This window comes from Leuresthes tenuis, unplaced genomic scaffold (assembly GCF_036924035.1).
Source record: "Leuresthes tenuis unplaced genomic scaffold, fLeuTen1.0.hap1 SCAF_10, whole genome shotgun sequence".
NCBI classification, from domain to species: domain Eukaryota; kingdom Metazoa; phylum Chordata; class Actinopteri; order Atheriniformes; family Atherinopsidae; genus Leuresthes; species Leuresthes tenuis.
The window spans coordinates 13059319-13080698 of record NW_027325364.1 but is presented as its reverse complement, the minus strand read 5'-3'; the positions used below and the strand labels follow the sequence as shown (position 1 = coordinate 13080698).

The 21380-nt window shown below is 43.2% G+C and overlaps 1 protein-coding gene across 1 annotated transcript; it reads left to right on the top strand.

The window, feature by feature from the left end:
• The first annotated feature begins 1888 nt into the window (after positions 1–1888).
• On the top strand, positions 1889–18044 carry LOC140316318 (uncharacterized). The gene is made up of 9 exons (XM_072394103.1): positions 1889–4039; positions 9318–9524; positions 9841–10054; positions 10240–10401; positions 11220–11438; positions 12966–13112; positions 13210–13450; positions 13628–13792; positions 14210–18044. Exons 1-9 carry the CDS (start codon positions 3342–3344, stop codon positions 16690–16692), a joined length of 4536 nt encoding a protein of 1511 aa, XP_072250204.1. The 5' UTR covers positions 1889–3341; the 3' UTR covers positions 16693–18044.
• The last annotated feature ends 3336 nt before the right edge of the window (positions 18045–21380 follow it).

Sequence of the window (21380 nt, the reverse complement as noted above, 5' to 3'; positions counted from 1 at the left end):
GGAAACCACCTGCTGTTGTATCGAAAGCTAAATGTTTTCCTGATATTGCTTGAAATTGGATTTTAGCTTCTTAGCAGTTAAGATAAGATAAAATGAGATAGTTCTTTATTAGTCCCACTGTGGGGAAATTTGTAATGTTGCAGCAGCAAGGACAGTAAGATAGAAAAAAAATGGGCATATACATAATTTTATGTTTGTGAATGTTCAGAGATAGTGTTGTATTGGTTATAGAAAAATAAAAAATAGTATACCATATACAGTATTGAATGAGTCACTTCAGCAGCCAGTATATCAACACACAGAATAAGTATGGACTGATATTTACAGTGTATTTACAGTGTTCCACTGATTATACATGGAGATATTGCACATGATAGGGATGAAATTGCACATTGTTCCGTTTTTTAACGTCAGAGCTTTACATGTATCCTTTGGTCTACTGAGAACAGTGCTGGTTGTACAGTCAAACAGCAGCAGGGAGAAAAGACCTGTGATACCGCTCCTTCAGCCATTTTGGATGTTTCAGTCTCCTGCTGAAGGAGCTACCCGTTGCTGTGATGGTGTCCTGTAAGGAGTTGGACAGGTTGACCATCAGAGATGATAGCTTGGCCATCATTCTCCTCTCCCACCACCTGAGACTCAACTGAGTCAAGAGGGCTTCCCAGAAAGAAATCAGTCTTTCCAACCTCTTCCTGTATGGAGTTCAGGACCTCCTTTGCTGTATTCTGTATTCACAGTTTGCTAAATGTTTTCCGTGGGTGACAAGTCTGGACAGCTGGCCAGTTTAAATCCTGGACTCTAATACACTATCACAGGTCGAAGGTGATCAGTGATGCTCACCTTTGAACTGTGTTTTGATAACAACCCGTGTTATGCAGCATCCATGACTTCCAAAAAGAATTCACCATCTTGATTCATCAGCACTTAAGTCACATCAGTCCATCTTAAATGAGCTTTGGCCAAAAAAAAGGCAGCTGTGTCTCTTCATCTTACACACACACACACACATATATATATATATATATAGTTTGTGCTTTTCTTTTGACATAGTAGAGTTTTAACGATATGTTACTGACTAACTATGATCATGAACAGTGGCTCTGAAAACGCTGTTCCTGTGTCCATGCAGTGACTTCTACTCCAGAATCATGTCTGTTTTTAATGGAGAGCTCTCTGATGTGCACAATGACAGCTTTAATCTTAATCTTGACTCCTAATCTTTCAATTACATTATTACCATAATGCGTTTAGAGATATCATAAACCCATGCCCATCATTACTTTAAAGACTTCTAATTTAACAGCAGGGTTCAGATTTATCTGCATTTTCAGTTCACTGTTTTAAGTTACATTCTGTGTTGCAGTGCAGATTTTTCCTTTAGGTTATATTTGCCTTAGGGTTTATTTCCAAAAAAAAATGTGTTTCACAAAGTATTTTTTTGTTTCTATTTATGCAAAGCATGCAATGTTTAAGAAGTTGATCGCAACTGTATATAACTCGGTTATAACTAAACTTATTTCCATTGAATGAGATAATAAATGACTGTTGAATAAAAGGTTTGCAGACCAACTAACTCTGGATTTTAGCAAGAAAATGATCTATTATACCTATATGATAAAATTTGTTCTAAATATGATTGTTCCTCATTATCGTTTTTCTTTCTTTACGCATCTCCTCGTCATTATTGATAATGCTCTCTCGTTTTTTCCACATTTGAAAAAAGTTTCATCATTGCTCTCCACATCACGCACCCCTGCGCTGAGAGGGAATGACGCGCGACCAGTACCTGTGAGAGATGCGTGCGTCTTGCGCCAGCTGGGCATGCGGCCTTCGGGGACAGATGATGAGGATGCGGATACCATGGCAACAGGCCGATTAGATCCAGACCTTTAAATGCACATTTATTTATTTAATATTTCATTTGCATCCGCTGTGCGCCTCTGTGGTCTCGCCTACCCGACCTCTGAGAGTGAGTAAGGGGGAGAACTGAATTCGGAGCTAAAGTGGATTTCATCCGCTCCGAACAGTGCGCAAAGGATCTTAAACGATCAACAAGTTGTTTTTATTTTATTCGGGGTTTTCTTTCGAAAGAGACTTGAATTCGTGCAAGTGCACCGTTTTACCCCGGAGCGTCTTTCTTCTTCTAAATGTAGACGACATTTATTTGTTCTCGGTGCCACAACGCGGGAAAGGACACCGCCTGTAATCCAGACACAATGTCATTGAAAGTCGGGAGAAGTGAGGATGCACACAGTGGCGGATGATGAGAGAAGACGGTATTTCAAACGTCATTCTATGAACACCTGACCAAGTTGATTCCGGCGTCAGTTTTGTGAAATACCGCTGTTACAGTCTCTTCTCTGTCTGTCTGAGCGCTTCCGTCACGGGTAGACAGTATTTCGGTGAGCCATCCATCTTCATGAAGGTGGTTTTCCCTCTCGGATACTGAAAATGACAGCGTGCCGTGGACTCTGTGACAGCATGGGCTAGATTTGGGGATAATTTGACTTCTGCCCTTCCACCGCGTTTGCCCCTGACGGTCCGTTTTTCTTTGTGCGTGTTTCTTGATGCTGTGTCAGAATTAATCAGTGCGCGTTGGAGTGTGAGTGCCCGTGTGTGCCCATAACGTAGGCTACGTTCCTTCTGTCCATTGACAACCGTCTCATTCTTGTACAGGATCAAGTGTCCTTGTCATTCATCTTCGGCTGATTGTTCCCTGTTCTACCACCTTACCGCCCCAAATATTTCGTACCTATTGATATTAGTTGAAAAATATATAAAATTGGGTGAGCAGTAGTGACATAAAAGCTGTACAGCAGGACAGCAACGGCCAATGAGCGTCGAGCGCTTATCTACAAGAGACCGGGAAACTGGTGCCAATATGACCGGCGTCGGAGCATTGAGGGTGGCTGAGGAGAGGAGAGGGTGGGCCTCGGGAAGAGAGAAGCGTTTCAAGGACGAGGAAGGAGGAATGATTCAGAAACATCTGTAGATCAAACGAGAGTCTTTAAGAAAAGAGGAAAAGTGAGACTGCTGGCGTCACATTGGTAGAATGAAGGATTTAATGTCTGGATGGGGCCATTTCCAAGGGCACTGAGGTAAGGATGGCCACATTGCCGGAGAGACGGCGGAGGTGTGAGCTGTCACCCCCAGGAGAATGAATAGAGACACAGGACACTTTTCTTTGGCTTCTTCTATTTATTATTAAGACTGACAGTGGCACTCTCACCTATGTAGGATAATCTACAGGAGGACAACATTAAGCAGCAGCTTTGCTGAGGGGGCGGGAGTTAGCCTACAGGTTACAGTCACACTTCCTCTCTCCTCTTCCCTGAGTTGGGATGGATGGGGTGGCTGGAGGTGTGGGTACCCCTGGAAGCGCCGGGGGGTCTGGAGGTGACACCCTGCCCAGACGTAATGGAGGAGACTCGAAGCGGCGCAGTAAGGGCAGCCTGCCCTCCCCGGGTTACAGGCTGTCCCAGGCCTCACTGGAGGGAGAGAGGGGCTCCTTCGGGGCAGACAGCGCTTCCTCAGGTGGACGCGGCCGTCGCCTCTCCATCATGAGCTCGTCCACCAGAGATGGCTTTGCCTTTCGCACAGCGGGCACTCCAACCACCCCGGTGCCCCTGCCGCCGCCACCACCATCCTCCAGCTCTGGCACAGCCCATCCTCCACCGCGCTTAGTGGGCTTTGCCGCGTCCCGCGCCGCCCTGGCCTCCACCTCCTCCACTGGAACCGGAGTCATGGTGGTGGCCACCGGCGCAGAGACAACCACCACGGCCTGCAACACCACTGCAGCGGGGACCCCTGAGATGGGGGGTCACTTTGGGCTGGGTGGGTTCGGTATGGGGCTGGACGGGGAAGACTACAGCAACTCCAACCAGAGCACCTTCATCCAGAGACAGTTCGGAGCCATGCTTCAGCCGGGGGTCAACAAGTTCAGCCTTCGCATGTTCGGATCTCACAAAGCTGTGGCTCTGGAGCAGGAAAGACTCAAATCAGCGGGAGCGTGGATAATACACCCTTACAGTGACTTTAGGTATGGAGGCACACGCTAACTCCACTGCATGCAACTTGTTACTCTGATGTAGGTTAATGTCACCTGTAGCATATAAAATACAGGTCATGTTCTTCTGGTAGAAAAATGGATGAAACAAATGGAAATTGTGCTCAATTTAAAAAGCACACTTGAAGCATAATGTTAGTCACACAAAATAAGGAAGGAAAACGTGATGCATTCATGCATTCAGCAACCTCCTCTGTGGTTAGCTGAAATGGGAAGGAGGACAACTGGGAGAGGGAAAAGTCATGCAAGGGGCTAAATATATAGGTCTTCTGCTTAGGGCACAGTGTGCAGTGGAAGTGATGTTAGGGTTAGAGGATGGTGTCTAAAAGTCTTTAGGAAGACAACAGAGGCTGAGGGGGGGATGCTTTTTGAAAAGATAGAGAGAAGGTGCAGAGGACTGGAGGAAATAAAATGCAATAATGGTAAGAAGGCAATAAGAGTACACATTCAGATTTGCTTCCACTGTTTACAGAATGAACCAGTTCACATAAAACAGGGTACTGACACCAGAAAATGCAAATTGGAGGGACAAATTTAGCCAAGATGAGTATGAGGCCATCCATGTCAATGAGGTTAAATGTTAAGTCTGTTTGCACTAGCAGTGATAAACCAAGCAAAGCACCCCCTCCTGGTGACTTCACACATGGATTTAGATTTTTTGCTTTACCTGGTGAGAAAAATGCTATTGCACGTTTCATGTGAGGCAGGTTTTTAGGATAAAAACAAATCTTGTTAAGTAACTTCTCTGATTTCCCATTTTGTCAAAACTGAGGCAGCTCTAAGGGAGAATTGTTATTAATGTCCAATTGAGTCCAATTTAAATGCACCCTTACAAATTCTACAGTAGCTGTGTATTATCAACTTCTTATTCACAGACATGGCTACTTCTTGATCATTTAGAGACCCCACTTAATGTACAATCTTCTGAAATGTGCAGGTGGGCAACAGAGTGAGTGGAAGCATTCATATTCTCCAGACAGACTTGATCCCCAAGCTCCTGGCCCACTTTTGTCTCATCAGACACACAGGCACACATAGTCATTTTGTATTGTCTGTCAATGCGATGATCACTCCCCAGTGATGCTCACAGGTGAAATTATGAATGAGGTCAGCAAGGAATGGAGAGAAGGATAGATGGAGTGTGGATGGATTTATGACTCTTTTAAATCTTTTGTTTTTTTACTGAGGCTCCTGACAGACACCTAAGGATGCTAATAGATCAGATTTTTTCTAAATAATAGATGATGTTCTAAATTATGCAAGTTGAGTATGCATTATGCATAATCCACTCTTCTAACTTTTCATTTAAGTACCTGTAGCATGGAGCGACATCTGAGGAAGAACTTTGTGTGGCCAAGTGACAGAGAGGAGAAAACAGCTCTAAAGCAATTTAATGTGTATTTTCCTGACATCAACCTTGAGCACAAGGACTCTTTAGCATGTGTGTGGTTATATGTATGCTTGTGTGAGTGTGTGTACCGTGAGTCTGTCATTACTGAGGCTGCTGATAAGCTCTCACTTTCAGCACCTCATTACAAAAAGACATGTTGCTCCTGCACCCATAAGAATACAAAATAAGAGGGAGACAAGGTGAAAAAAATTCCTAGACTTTCATATGCAGGCTTTACACATACTCATAGTGTCATCTAGTAGCCAGTTGTTGCTGTGCTTGTTTGTCTGCTCGTCTGGCAGCATGATGGGTGGAAGCTCGCGAAGAGATGACATCTGGCCAACTGCAAACAGGGAGCCAATCACAGACCACTAAGGAGACACTTGGCCTCAATTACAGTAAAATTAGCGTTCGGTTTGACAACAGCTGAGCAGGTAGATGCAGGTCAGTTATCCCCCAGCACCTGGTCATGTTAAAAATGGAATTCTGATGAGGCCATAGAGAGCTTTGATTGCATTTGCAATTCCTATGTGTATGTGTATAAGCTTGCGTGTGTTCAGCTGATGTGTGCACACCACACGCAGGTGCATGCTCATGTACTTAATTCACAGTGTTGTTTCAGTTGGGAAATCAGCAACATGGTCTTGACATGCCAAATTTATTTTATATTTTGGATCTAGCATCTGGTTGTTTCTTTGGTTTCTCTTATTTGCTGGATTCAAGCTTGATTCGGATCTTGATTTCAGAGAAAACAGTAACATTTTGTGTCAGAGACTGATTATATACAGTGTCGTCCATTACATTATGCAGCAAACTAAAACATCACCGTCGTAAACTGTTGAGGTTGAATTAACTCCAAATTAAACCTTTATTCTCTAGAAAGAGGATGCATTGCAGCACTATTCCTGAAGGCAACAAGGAGAAAATCTATGAATTGTACTTTATTCTGTAGTTGGATTGGAAACTAATCACATACATAAGAGTGACACTATTATAAGAAATGGCTTCATTTAAATTGGTGGTGTTATTGGGGCATCCTCATCCAGGAGACCTAGTCGCCTTCTGTCCATGTGGTGCTATGCCACTCTTGTCTCTCCTCTCCCTAACCACAAACACCTTGAACCAACATCTGCTGCCTCAGTGGCCCAATTTCATGGCAGTTCACCCCCTGACCCGTCTGCTCCCCACCACAGCAGGACCAGCAAAGTGACTGGCCTACAGCACAAACCCTCTGCATCCTCCTGGATCACACAACTCTGCCCCCCTCTCCTCACTGTCCTCCACAGTGTGATCATCCCAGGTAACAGAGAGCTCTGAGAAAATATCCTTGGCAGCTCACAAGGCGACCACCACCACTGGCTCTAAGACAGTGTTGTGGTAGCACTACCTGGGAACCTAAACTATTAGGAGACCAGAGGAGTTGGTCCTGGCATCTAATGTTGCAATGGTCTTCTTTACTGCCTAAGAACTTGGTCAAGGTGTCTGCACTAACCAATGAGGATATACCCCAGGATGCATATCTTTATGAACGGAGGGCAACTGGAAGCTGCACCTCCCCCCAGCAGAACAAGTTGGAGGCTTAGTAGAACATTCTGGCATTTCACAAATTCTTCCCATCCCGTCCAGGCTCACTCCCCCTTGACTGATGGTAGCACCTCACCTTTGGTCAGTGATGTCCTGCCCTTCACCTGCACAATATTGTAGTGAGGTTTGGTGTTTCTATCCAGCCTTCCAACGAAGAATAGATGTAACACCATCAAAATGAAAAAGGGATGTTAGAGATATAACATAGATTTCAATATATTTTCCTTTTATTGTCATAGCTGGTGCAGGTGGAGCAACAGTAGCCGTATTATCAAGGGAAAACTTTGAAACTTCAAGTAATTATTTAAGATTAAACAGGTTAACTGTTATGGGGGTAAATCTGTTTAGTTAAACTCACAATTTATAATCTAAAATATGACAAGAGATCCCAACCACATCTACTTTATTAAGTAAATATGGCGTACTGCAGCTTTTCATATGATTTTAGTGTAAAACCTTATTTTGAAAACAAGTATGAACTAAATGGATCAAGTAAACGTTGTGTTGTAGCTACGTCACATTAATTCATGTTCTTGAACTGCAAATGCACTGTAATTTTCCACTGCTGATCCAGGGCTGACACAATCAATAATCTTTTCTCAGTAAACTGATTCCTTATTGATTTAGCTTTAAAATGTAAGTAAACGAAGAAAAGAATATGTCCAAGCTGACACATTTTGTCAAAGGAATTCTCTAAAACCGCAAAATGTTCACTATAGTATTTGAGTCAATAGATATGAAAAGTACAGACAGACACAAACAACAAATGTAGACTGATGTGACTTATTGGTCTGTTCCCTATAATCAGAATTAACATGCTGTGTTCTCAAGGTCAGGAATCAATCTCCATCTCTGTAACAGCAAGCTCTGTTGCTGTAAATAATCCCAGTATTTATCACCAGTGTATTTATGAAGTGATGCATCTGTCAGTATAAGTGACAAAGTCTGAGAGGAGAGTGTGTGTAAAGCAGAGTGATGACTCATGCATGCTTAATCTCCACCAGTCTGGTGGTAGCATAACACCACAATGTTGTGTTACTAAATTAGTGCTCAGTGCAATCGACCACAGAGAGAAAAAGAGACAGTGTACATATGAATGAGACGGACAGCTGCAGTGAATAAGCAAGTCAATGTGATGGATGAGGGGATTAGGTGAAGGAGAGACAGGAATCGCCTCCTGATGATTCAATCAGCTCTTCTGTCATACTTTCCCCTAAAATATGATAGATAGATAGATAGATAGATAGATAGATAGATAGATAGATAGATAGATAGATAGATAGATAGATAGATAGATAGATAGATAGATAGATAGATAGATAGATAGATAGATAGATAGATAGATAGATAGATAGATAGATAGATAGATAGATAGATAGATAGATAGATAGATAGATAGATAGATAGATAGATAGATAGATAGATAGATAGATAGATCTACAAAGAGTAAGTCAAGTCCTGATGAGTCAGCAGAATAGAAGTAACAAAGTCCAAGCTATCAACACATATGCCCTGCCAGTTATCAGCTGGTATAATAGCCTGGCCAAAGGAGGAGATATGAGTTGGAACTCCCAAAGTCAAAGTGAGAGAAACCTCTAAAGGTGGTGGAGAACAACAGAGTTAAGACCCTGTGGGGCTTCCAGGTCCAAAATGATAAACTGGTGATGGCTAACCAACCGGGCACTGTGCTGGTCGACAGACAACAGAGGAAGGCAGTAGTGATAAATGTAGCAAAACGAGGCAAGAAATTATTTAGAAAATGAAGGCAACAGTGGTGACAGTGGTAATCGGAGCACTAGTGACCTTGATGCCCAGACTGGGAAAGTGGCTATATCAGGCTTTACTGGGAGTGCAGATTTATTTTTTTATTATCTTATATACAAGCATTAGTGAGTATGTTTTTTTGACAACTGGCGTTTGGGAGTGTCATAGTAGGAAAAGCACAGGTGTTACTTATATCAGTGACCTAATATCATGTTTTAGCAGTTACTATACAATAATTTATACTTCACTTGTTTACGCACCAAGGAATCTAGACACTTGTCATCTCCAAATGCTACAGCATGTATGGATCTTAAGTTAGTTTTAGCCATGTTTACACTGAAGAAATGACAAACTAGCACATACTGAGTGTCTAATTGGTATTGCACATATGTTCAAAAACATTTGAAAGTAGCATAAGTACATGAAAATAAGATCAATTTGATTTCAAATGTATCATGGACTTTAAGTTACGCCAGACTTTAAAAAAAGATCTCTCCGTCTTTATCCTTCTAGATTCTACTGGGACCTGTTGATGTTGCTGTTGATGATGGGCAACTTAATTATCCTGCCAGTGGGAATCACATTCTTTCGTGAGGAGAACACACCCTCGTGGATCATCTTCAATGTGGTCTCTGACACTCTCTTTATGGTCGACTTGGTTCTCAACTTCAGAACCGGCATTGTCAAGGAAGACAGCACAGAGATATTGCTTGACCCCAGGTCAGGAGGAGTATTTGTATGTGCATTGATGTGTTGGAGTTCTGCTGTAGCCTGTTGTCTGAAATATCAGCACAGCAAGCCCACTTCCATAAGAATATAAATGAGCTCCTCTGTGCCATCTGTTGGGTTTCTGTTCAAGCTAATTCACATGTGAGATGTGGAAAAGTGACGTGGCTCAGCTTTGTTCAAGCTCCAGTGTGTTCCTGATGAATATTGATGAAGGGTGTCTCATGCCAGGCAAATATTTGACTCACTTTTACAAAGCAAGATTGCCAAATGAGGTATGTCACCAGTCTTCCATCTTCCTCTAACTCAGGGAGATCCGCCAGAACTACCTGAAGAGCTGGTTTCTTGTGGACTTTGTCTCATCTATCCCAGTGGACTACATCTTCCTGATGATGGACAGTCTCGACTCGGAGGTCTACAGGACAGCCAGAGCACTGCGCATATTCCGCTTCACTAAAATCCTGAGTCTGCTTCGGCTGCTCCGCCTGTCCAGACTCATCCGCTACATCCACCAGTGGGAGGAGGTGAGAGGCACAGACAAGGGAAACCAAAAAAAGACTCATCACAAGGCACTTTCTTATGATACAGCTTGTTTTGGTGGTTTAGGAACCTTCTTTTTTTTAATCTATAATAAGACGATGAAATGTCTCCAACAAGTTATATTAAATCCACATATTTATCCATTTTCTTACTCATTCTGTCCTTTCAGATCTTCCACATGACCTATGACCTTGCCAGTGCCATGGTGAGGATCGTCAACCTGATTGGTATGATGCTGCTGCTGTGCCACTGGGATGGCTGTCTCCAGTTTCTGGTCCCCATGCTGCAGGACTTCCCTCCTGACTGCTGGGTTTCCAAGAACCTGATGGTGGTGAGTCTCCACGCGGGAGTCTTAATTTGCGTGTGTTATTCTTAGCGCGCTGAAGTGGATGACTTTAGCGTTAGATGGGAAAAAATAGGACATTCAGAATGAATTGAATAAGTCACAGAAAGTGCTGTCTGAGCTGGTTTGAATTGTGTGCAGAATATTCATTTCAGATAAAGGCAGACTCTGAGAGGAGCTGGTTTTGACTGTCTGTGCACAGGGTTTAGCTGTTTATCAGCTATGACACGCTTTCCTCCTTATCTGTGTTAATTGGCTCATGCAGCAACATGCCCGGCTGGAATAAGAATGACTACCATCATTACAAAGATGAAAAAGATTCTCTAATTAAAAAAGCTCAGCAGAGATCAGGTGGAAAAACAGTGGAAAGCTTGTGCCATGGATGCAGATGCGCAGTGGTATGAACAGCTGACTCATGTCCCACTGGTTGCCATGAGTGACAGTTGCTAAGCAGACTGATGCTGGGATTTTCCCCTGAGAGAGTTTCCTCATCTACTAGACCATTAGCATCTTGGGATAATTGAACTCACGCACTAAACAGCAGGCGCACACACACATAGACACAGTTCTTTATGTTTTTCCTGCCTTTTACATTGTCCATGTGGCTTGCAGATTTCCTTTTTTTGGTCATCATGGTATATTTTGACTCTTACTTTGCTCTGCTGTTAGTTGCAATGGCCTCAGCTGTATTTTCTGAGGTGATCTGCCACAGTGAGTGGAACATGACTAAATTACGAACTATTCAATATCACAGGGCCTCAGTAATTACCACTTTGAACTTCTTTCTGTCTGTGTCCCACTCACAGAACGACACATGGGGTGTGCAGTACTCCTATGCTCTTTTCAAAGCCATGAGCCACATGTTGTGTATTGGGTACGGTGCCCAGGCTCCAGAGGGAATGACTGATGTGTGGCTCACCATGCTCAGTATGATCGTAGGCGCCACCTGCTACGCCATGTTCATCGGCCATGCCACCGCTCTCATACAGTCATTGGACTCGTCACGTCGACAGTATCAGGAGAAGGTGAAATGTGACGTTCGTCCATCTGTTGCTACATGTATGTTTCCTCACATATGTAATCGCTCAGACATGATCTATTTGATATGTTTATGTCTAGTTCTGCGACTAGATAGATAGATACTTTATTGAACCCGGAGGAAATTCAGTAACTAACTATTATTGTGAGCTTTAGGTTATTTTCAATGAATTGTTTAGTCTTTTTTTTAATTTGCCAGAGCTGAAAGTTCTTGAACAGAAATATGCTCCGTTTGTAAAGTTGTGTATCAGAAAGTTGGCACATCATCAAATCTGGAAGACTAAACCAAGGTTTTTTTTAGTCTTTCTGTTTAATGTTGTGGAATAAGTTTGTGTCAGCTGACTGCTTTATACATTTCCAGCCAATCAAAGATCCAAGATTATTTCCAGGATAATTATGTCTGTCGTTTCATAACTTCTATCTCATACTTAGCTGTTTTGTTCCTTTATGCCTAAAAAAGTAGTTAAAAGCACCATACGAATTACGTAAAAATTACGTAAAAATATGTTAACAATATGTTAACAAATAGTAACATAACTGAGTGACAGTTGTAGAGCAGGAAACACATATCTCTTTGGATGTATGGGTTATTTTCTTTATTATTATGAATTAATCTTTTTGTTTTGTGAAAGTTTGGAAAGTAAAAGTTGACCAATTCTAGATATATCATCTTAACAAGAGATATGAACTATTTTCATTTGTGGCTCTCTTCAAAGAGAATGTGAAGTTTACGTCATGCGTCAGTTTGTTTGGACGCCATATTGTTTCCTCACTTGCCTTTTGTATACATACCCGAAATTCTAACTTCGTACGCTCAAACTGTACGATCAGCCTCTGAAATCAAACCTAATTCTAATCCTTATAACCGAATGTTAAACAAATCTGTCGACTACAGATTTTCAAAATCAAAACAAATCTCTATTATCACTGTAGTGACTTATTCCACATGAGCCCATGAAATTAACACACCTCTGATTATATTTGGAACCACAATGATTTGTTTTCTTTAACAAAATAGAGGCTCAGATTTTGCTAGGGAACTGGCTTGTTAATCAGCAGATTTTGCATTCAGTGGAGTGAGTGAATTAAAATCCATCTTGTCTCCTTTTTTCTTTCTTCATATCTTCTCTTTTTGAAAAGATTTGATAGTGTTCATAGTATGTGCACACATTTGTGCTTACGCTCTACCAGAGCAGTAAATTACAGTTAAGTATGTGAAAATTACATTTCTACAACACACCCAACAGAGATGATGACGGTTTGAAGTCTAACATTTTCTGATTCCCAGTGTAAACTATTGACTTTCTTTTATAAATGGGTCGATGAAACAAGACGCAATCACAAAATATTCAACAGAGTCTCACAGAGAAGTCACTTTCTTTACCCTAGAACCAGCGGACGAATGAATAACGCACCGGCACAATTTCTAACCAAAATAATTGTACAGTCTGGGTTTCAGTGGGCACATACTGTATGTTGCTTTCCCTGATTGTGTTTTTGTGCTTATATTGCAGTACAAGCAAGTGGAGCAGTATATGTCCTTCCATAAGCTTCCTGCAGATATGCGTCAAAAGATCCACGAGTATTATGAGCATCGCTTCCAGGGGAAGATGTTCGATGAGGAGAACATCCTGGGAGAACTTAGCGAGCCACTAAAAGAGGTAATGAATTCACAAACACCGGCTGTGCTCATGCCTGCAGCAAATCTCTCAGACTTTTATTCTCTTCTTGCTTAATCTTCTGTTCCTTTTCATTTAGGAGATTGTCAGTTTTAACTGCCGGAGCCTGGTGGCTAACATGCCGCTGTTTGCCAATGCTGATCCCAACTTTGTGACCGCTGTGTTGACCAAGCTCCGCTTTGAGGTGTTTCAGCCATCTGACTTCATCATACGTGAAGGCACCGTTGGACGCAAGATGTATTTCATCCAGCATGGAAGAGTCAGTGTGCTGACTCGTGGCAACAAAGAAACCAAGCTGAGCGATGGATCTTATTTTGGAGGTGAGGACATTTCATTGTTACAGAATTTAACAATCCCACGTTTTTTGGGAGGGAATTACCAAATCATTCAGTGATCGCTTCCATTCAAATGTTTAGTTTGAGGTTAATTTGTCTCACAGATCCACTTGTGTCCTGTGCTTGTTCTCCTCCTGCCATGGTCTCCTCTATCTTCATCAGAGATCTGTTTGTTGACTCGTGGACGGAGGACAGCCAGCGTCCGTGCAGACACATATTGTCGGCTGTACTCACTCAGTGTGGACAGCTTTAACGAGGTTCTGGAGGAACACCCGATGATGAGGCGTGCCTTTGAGACTGTCGCTGTAGACCGTTTGGACCGTATTGGTAAAGTGTGGGCTTCTGATTGCTGCATTTGCCTATCACTCTTATCTGTGCAGTGATTCATTCAGCTTCGACAGGTTCCAAATAGTTGCACATATCCATCCAAGTCTGCTGAATTCTCCTTGTCCGGATTGTCATCAGCTGAAAGGTTCAGGAATCATCTTTGAAAACAAATAATAAAGGATTGGCAATATTTTCTGTGAGGATCAGAAAATATTTGAGGCTAAAGCTCCAGCTGTCTGCCTTGTTTATTACCCAGCAGACAGCTTCACATTCCACAAAAGTTTTTATTCTAATATTCTAATAATGTGTCAAATTATTCAAAGTTGTTCAGATTTTATATCTTAGACATTTTTGGCATATATCCTTCTTTTTATCCTTCCTCTTTTTTTCTCTTTTTCTTTTCTCTTCTTTTTACAGGCAGGAAGAATTCTATGCTTTTACGGAAGTCTTCCCAAGGTGGATCTCTGGGGGGCAGTATGGGTCGTGGTGGAGGCCGGGGCGGAGGGGGTCCAGGAGCTGGGGGTAGCCTTACAGCAGGGGCTCTGGGTTCCTGTGACAGTATGCTGGTGCAGCAGATTGTTAAACATGACAGCATGCCAGCCATGCAGGACGCCATTGCAGCTGCTGCTGCAGGAAGGAGTGGAGTGATGGGAGGGAGTGGCACGGTGTCCCCTCGGCCACGTCCTGTCATCTGGGCACCGCTGGTCCATGCTCCCTTGCAGACTGCAGCTGCCACAAGTAATGTAGCCATTGCCCTCATGCACCACCAGCAGCAGCAGCAGCAACTCCAGCAGCTCCAGCAGCAACATGCTCTTGGAGGGTCTTTCTTTCTGCCTTCCCCTCTGATCTCCCCTTCTCCCTCCTCCTCCTTTCCTCTTTCTCCTCCTCGTGCTCCTGTATTACAACCCCTTCGCCCCTCTGTGAGCTCTCTTATTGGGATGATGACAATGGGAGGAATGAGTGGTTTGTCGCCAAGAGGAGGATTTCCTGCCTCCCCTTCAACCATGGGCCCTCCAGGAGGGGTGACATCACCTCCGATTGCTAAAACACCACCCACTGCAGCTTCTACTGTCCCAACTTCTGTCCAACAAGGAAGGACTCTCCATTACGGCCCCCGCTTTCAAGCTGATCATTCCTCTGGGACTGCTGGAGCACTTACAACACCAACAGGGGCAAGTTCAGGGCCAACTCCACCACTCCACAAGGGACTAACCACCAACCCAGCAGCCTCTTCCAGTGGCCCATCAGAAGGCAACGCTGGTCAGCAGGGTGCAAAAGAGGCTCTGTTACGTCATGGTGGAAATAGCTATCATGGTCTGCCAGCGTTAGGCAGACTGACCCAGGAGGCCCGGCTGCTGTCAGCCTCACAGCCCACTCTGCCTCACCGTTCCTGGGCCGGAGTACAGCCTCATCCTCCCCTGCATCGTAAGGCCTCTGGTGGGAATTTGTTGGCTGCTCCTTTCTTGGCAGGGCAGTTAGCTAGGGGAGTGAGTGCAGGTATGCTCACCTCTAACCCTCCAGTACAGCTGGTGACCAACATACCATTTACGGTCCAAGCACAAGCCACTGTTCCAGTTCAGCTCACAATAACACAGGCTATCTCTGCAAACACAGCCACACACACACAGTCCACAGCTCAGTCTGCCTTTATACCCACAGCTGCACACATGCCCTCTATGGCTTCTTTACCATCTTCTTCCCCTCCAAAGCAGATCCCACTATCCTCTGCTGCCCCATCACCTGCACCTACTCCTTTGTCTCCTACAGCTGTGCTCTCTCAGACGCCTCGTCCAAAGCCAGTCCCAACAACCCCTTCTGGCTCTTCCTCCCCTCCCCCCTGCTCCACCCCGCCTTCAGCAGGAGCAAGCCCACAGTCGACTCCCCGTCCAAAACCCCTTGCTACACCTTCTTCTCGCTCTTCCTCTCCGTCTCCATCATCCACACCACCCCCATCCTCTGTTTCTACCCCAATTCCTCTCCCTCAACCTCACGGGCCCAAATCATCACTTGTGTCCTCTTCTCCCCCCTCCTCTTCGCTAACATCTTCCCCACCACGTCCCCAGAGCCCTAGAGCCAAGGCATCCAACACACCACCTTCGGTTTCTCCGTTGTCTGGCCCCATTCCTGCTCTGCCTCCAGCCCCTTCACCCATACCGACTCCCACTCAGACAGCCCGTACCCGACCTTCTACTCCCTCCCAAACTCCTACTCCAACCATCACACCGGTAGCTCCTTCCCAGACGCTAACATCTGCATCCACCCCTTCTCCTGTCCCTGTAACATCTAGCACCTCCCTGAGCAAATCCCAGAGTCCAACACCTTGTCTCCAGCCCCCTGTCCCTGTTTCAGTCAGAGGCCTGACTTTAAGCCAGGTCGCAAAACAAGCCTCACCTCTTACCTTGACCCAAACTTCTACCCCTGCTTCGACACCTGCTAGCACCAACCCTCCAACTAAAATCACTTTTTCGGTTCATCCTGTGAAACAAACCTCTCCTGTTCTTACTCAAAGCCCCACATCAGGCTCGAGCCGTACCCCCAAACAAATCCCATCAGCAATCTCATCCTCAACAGCCCTATGTCCAAATCCAAGCTCCACTAACCCTTCCTCCCTTTCTACCACCTCCTCCACCACCACCACCACTTCTACCGGTGTTCAGTCTGCCTCTGTTCCCTCCACAAAACAAACCACCCCAGCTACCACTACCCACTCCCAAAAACTGAACACACCCTCTGTTCCTGTCCAGGCCTCTCAAGCATCCACTCCTGCACCCAACCAGACAGCACATGCAGCCACCCCCACCAACTCCACCTCCCCTAAAGGTGTGAAAAAGGACCCTCAGCTGTCACTTGCCAGAAAAGACTCGGAGGGACTGAGGCACAAACTGCCTGCCAACATGTAAGAAAGAAGAGGGAGAACATTTCAAAGGACTTTGTGTTGCTGCCGGTGCTGATTAGCAGAGCCATGAATATGCAGATTTGTGTCAGAGTTGGTACCAGGCAGCCGATGGTTTCATGTGGACAGATACATCTTCTTTGCATTTATTCTAGGATGTGATTGTCTTAGAACATCTGGTGTTTGTGTGACTTTCAGTCAAGACATCGATCAAGGAGAAAGACTTAATGGGTATCTTGAGTGGGAGGTACTTGCAATGGCAGAGTAATAACCATCCAAATGTATACATACATATCTGTGATAGTGATCGTCAGAGCAAGCACGGGAGCTTAAGTGGAAATAGGCTGCACTATGCTATACATTCACAGAAAAACTAGATGGAAGCAATAGCTTGGAATGTTAAAAGCTGCCGAAAACAGCAATACTAGTGATGCATTTTATTCAGTTGTGACAGGAAATAAGCTTGACAATGATTATAAATGTGACAATACAACAATATTTTTGCTGTTGGGAAGAAAGTCCATTGTGATGTCAAAATGCAGGCAATAGAGCAGATACTTCCTGGTTTCCAGCACCAACTCCCTCTTGCTGACCATTCTTCACCAAAGTGTAATATTTGCTCATCAGATTAACGATGATTAGCATTTAAAAATCACTGTAAAGTTGGTACTAATGAATTTGAATAATTAGGAGCAGTTCACTGGTAGTTCTGTTGTCCCAGGTGTGTGGTGTTTAGTTCTTGAACAATACAAAATTTTCAACCTTCCATGTTCACTTTGACAGTTGCTGTAAATTGTGTTTTTGTGTGTGTATGACACACGGTACTGCTCTGCTGTGCACTGTGGCACGCATGGTTTTGTTCCACCCAGCTTCCCGTATTGTAAATACGTGCCTCTCTGCGGGTCTGTTGTATGCTTCCTCACCCCTCGGCCTCTTTGTCTTTTATCCCTCGTCTGTCTAGCTGCCTTTCATCTGATTTCATCTGATTGCACAGCTCTGGCTGCTAACTGTTTCTTTGACGCTTGCAGACTCACTTCCTTTCTCTCGGTTTGCCTGACACTCTGCTGCCATCAGCCTCATGTTCAACTGGCAGTCTCCTCCTTCTGTCGCCCTGTTACTCTGTTTTAGCGCAGTTTCCAGTGATGTTTAATATTTTCTGTGGGTAGCAACAAGACATTTTTGTATTAACCCCTGATACCATGTTGCCTAGCCTATATCTTAAGGACCAAATGTTTTATTTTTATTTATCACAGCTTTAGCTTTCGAAAAGAAAAAATGGCTACTAAATGCAGTTTAAATGATGATTTTGAGGAAATCCTTGTAATGATGAAGATGAGAAGAAGGTGATGATGATGTACATCTGGGTATAAGAATAAAATGGATTTAGATATCAATTTGTATGTTGTGACACATTCATTTGTCTACCTGCATGCAGCCAGCAGCACAGTTTATGGCTTTAATTACAGTGAAGCTGTTTGGTTTAGTTTGAAATAGTTTCACTTTCAAAAACATGCATGTCAAGTTAATCTATGTCTCTGCAATGACTCAGGAGTGAGTGTGAGTGTGGATGGTTGTTTGTCTCTATGTGGCCCTGTCATGGAGTAATGACCTGTCACGCCCAATGACATCTGGGATAGGCTCCAGCCCCTTCTGCGAACCTCAATTGGATTAAGTGGGTACAGAAAACGGGTGGATGGATTATTTCCAATACCAAGGACCCATGCTCTACTTTGTAGTTTTAGGTAGGACAATCCAGCTCCTGCACCTGTCCACCAAGTTTTGTAAGATTCATTGTGACGGTTTCACATATTCAAAGCGTTAAAGTAAAATAAGTAATAGATTTTGGCTTTAAAAAACAAAAAAAAATCCTTAGAAGCGTTTCGGAAAGGCATTGCTGACTTATTCTCAGTTCTGTGAGCAGGGATGTCGCCAGGATGTTATGAATAATGTGGTGATGAATACCCTCAACTCACCCTCCCACGCACCTCTGAGAGATCTGGCCAAAAAACTGAAAAACAAAAAGAAGACTGTCTCCTGGGTTTTCCATATTCTATTTTTACAATTGTTCAGATATAAATTGTTATCTTTTTTTCTTAAACCAATTCCTCCTGCTTGGCCTTCCCATTTGACTCTAACCCTCCATTATGCAGAAGTAAGATGCTCCTTTTCTTTTAGGGGTGGGATCAATGACTTGTAATCATCTAGAGTTTAGTCAAAGTGACAAAGCAAATAGGACAAATTGGGATTGGGCCTTTAAATGAGGTCTTCCTCTATCATAGAAATGTCTAAATGCTCTGTAAAGCCCTTCTCTGCACTGCAAGAAAAAAATGTTACTGAGAACAATGAAAGCCCTCATTTAAACAAACTAAATGAATGCTGAAGGGAAGGATTTGGCCGAACAAACCATCAATTTTACATTGTTAACTCTCTGCAGGCAGTGAGAACACTGAGATTCCCATAAAAAGACTTGCTCAGTGTTAACAGAAGTTGCTTTGGCACAGGTTGTGATGAACAAAAAGCTTATTTAATACAGACTTTATACACAAAGGAATAATAATAATAACTCCACATGCAGCCCTGGAACGAGTGCTTTGATGCAGTACTGAATAAACTATAATAGTACAGCACAAGATGTTTATGATAATGATAAAATTGTTTTTTTATTTATATATTCTGACTTTAATTATTTTCTTAAACAATCTGAGAAGATTCTAGAGTAAATTTTAGATGAAAATAAAAGAAATATTATATATATTTCATAGTTCATAAATGTGTTGTGTTTTTTTATCGTTGCTGTCAGGTGGATGTTGTGAAGCAAACTACCATAAAATGTTCTTTACAATATGTATGAATATATATTTCAGTGGTTGAAAATAAAATCCTTTGAGGAATGAATAGCACTTGAGAATTCCAGCTTAAGTACAGATTTGGAATCAACCACCACTGCCATTGTGCATTGTTTCTGTAATTTCACTAAAATTACCCTGTAATTAGCATATTTTCATTTTACTTTGGATGGATTATCTGCATGGATTTTCAGTACATCAAGTACCACTTTACTCTTGGATGTGAGCCGTGGTGATTCAGACCTCGACTTGTACATGATATCTGAGGATTAGAGGTTTTGTGATTCAACCCGGCACTGCTGTGCAATAAAACAACTTGCTGCACGAGTTAATCAAAACTGTCTTCCTCCCATCTCCAACTCTGCTGCGGCTGCTCCTGGATCCCCAATCCTAATCCTGCACCTCTCAGCAGAGGGCAGGCACACTCAGATCCAAGGTTAAGCTTGTAAATGTGGGGACACTTAATTCCCTGCTGCTCTTGAAAAGAATAAATGAGCATTCGCCTTCATGAGGGTGGATTACAGCAGCACTGCTACACCTGCTTCCCCTTCGCTTTCTGTGCCATTCTGTGTCTCATTTGTTCTCCCCTTTTGCTCATTCGTGTCCATGACGTTTCCAACAGCTCTTCTGCACCATGCAGGCATACAAGAGAGAACTGCTTTGCAAATCTAAGAGCTAAAGAGGCCTCTAAGAGGCATTTGGGTTTACATTTGTATTTGTACACTGTTTGATTAGCTGAGTCATCTATGGCAGCATAAATGTATCCGTAAAAGGATGATTACCTCGTGGGTGTAAATATTTAACTGGCTTTTTGACTGAAAATAAACTATGAGATTAGTGGCAGTGGGGGGAAAACTACACATTTTATACCTCACTTTCCATACTTTCACATGGCAGAATTAAAGCAGTTTTTCGAGGAGGCCTCAGATAAACAGACACTTGCACGAGATTCAGGGTTGCAGTTTGTATAGTAACCACTAGATGGCGATGACACTCTAATAATCAGGTGAACACAGCAGGAAAGAGATTGGTGCCATTGTAATAGTTATATTGCCTAAATATGTAACTTTGCAGTAACATGAGAGAGCAGGAAAACCATTAAGGTGATTGGAATTTGTAAAGTGAAGAGGAGACGTCACTGTGGAGTCAGGAGACAGTGTGGAAGAGGTTTATGATGGCAGACCTGCCTGGATTACCAGCCATGAATAGAGGTAGGGGGATAAACAAGACTTGTAATTGCTGCCTTCCACCGTGGCTCTGAAATAGACTCAGAGGGTAGTCTTTATTCGCTGGTAAATAAATAGACTGCAAGACAGAAGCCAAATAATGACTTTGTTGTCCCTCATAACACTGCAGTGTTACATTAGCTACAGTCAGTCCACAAACAGACTATGGAATCCTTCCTGCTTTGCTTGAAAACAGCCAGTTTGCTCATGACCTCTGGTTTACAGGTTGCATGTGCTGCTGCAAGTTCAACCACAAACTGATGTTGACTCCTGCAGACTATAGCATCTGAAGGGTTTGAAACGACCACACGGAGAAAAGTGTATACATTTTACAGTAAAATGTTGAGGCAGAATCTAGGCTAAGTGAGTTTTGTATCCAAGGAAAAGATTTTAAAAAAACTAAAGCAACATTTAAGAGGAACACATTACATTTGCTCCTCTGCACTGGTGAGCTCCAGACCTACACCAAGTCAAATTACTGTAAATATGCAGTAGATACACAACAGTACCGTATCTTATTACACAATAACTGTTAAACAAAGTTACATACACATACAGTTTAGGTCAATTAACAGCTGAGGCACTCGGTTAACCCAAGTTTTAAAAAAAATTCCTGTCAATAC

Excerpts from the sequence above, each read along its gene's own strand:
- LOC140316318 (XM_072394103.1), top strand. The coding sequence starts at position 3,342 with ATGGATGGGGTGGCTGGAGGTGTGGGTACCCCTGGAAGCGCCGGGGGG. Across the intron at positions 13,113-13,209 it reads TTAGCGAGCCACTAAAAGAG|GAGATTGTCAGTTTTAACTG; the intron begins GTAATGAATTCA and ends CTTTTCATTTAG. Across the intron at positions 13,793-14,209 it reads AGACCGTTTGGACCGTATTG|GCAGGAAGAATTCTATGCTT; the intron begins GTAAAGTGTGGG and ends TTCTTTTTACAG.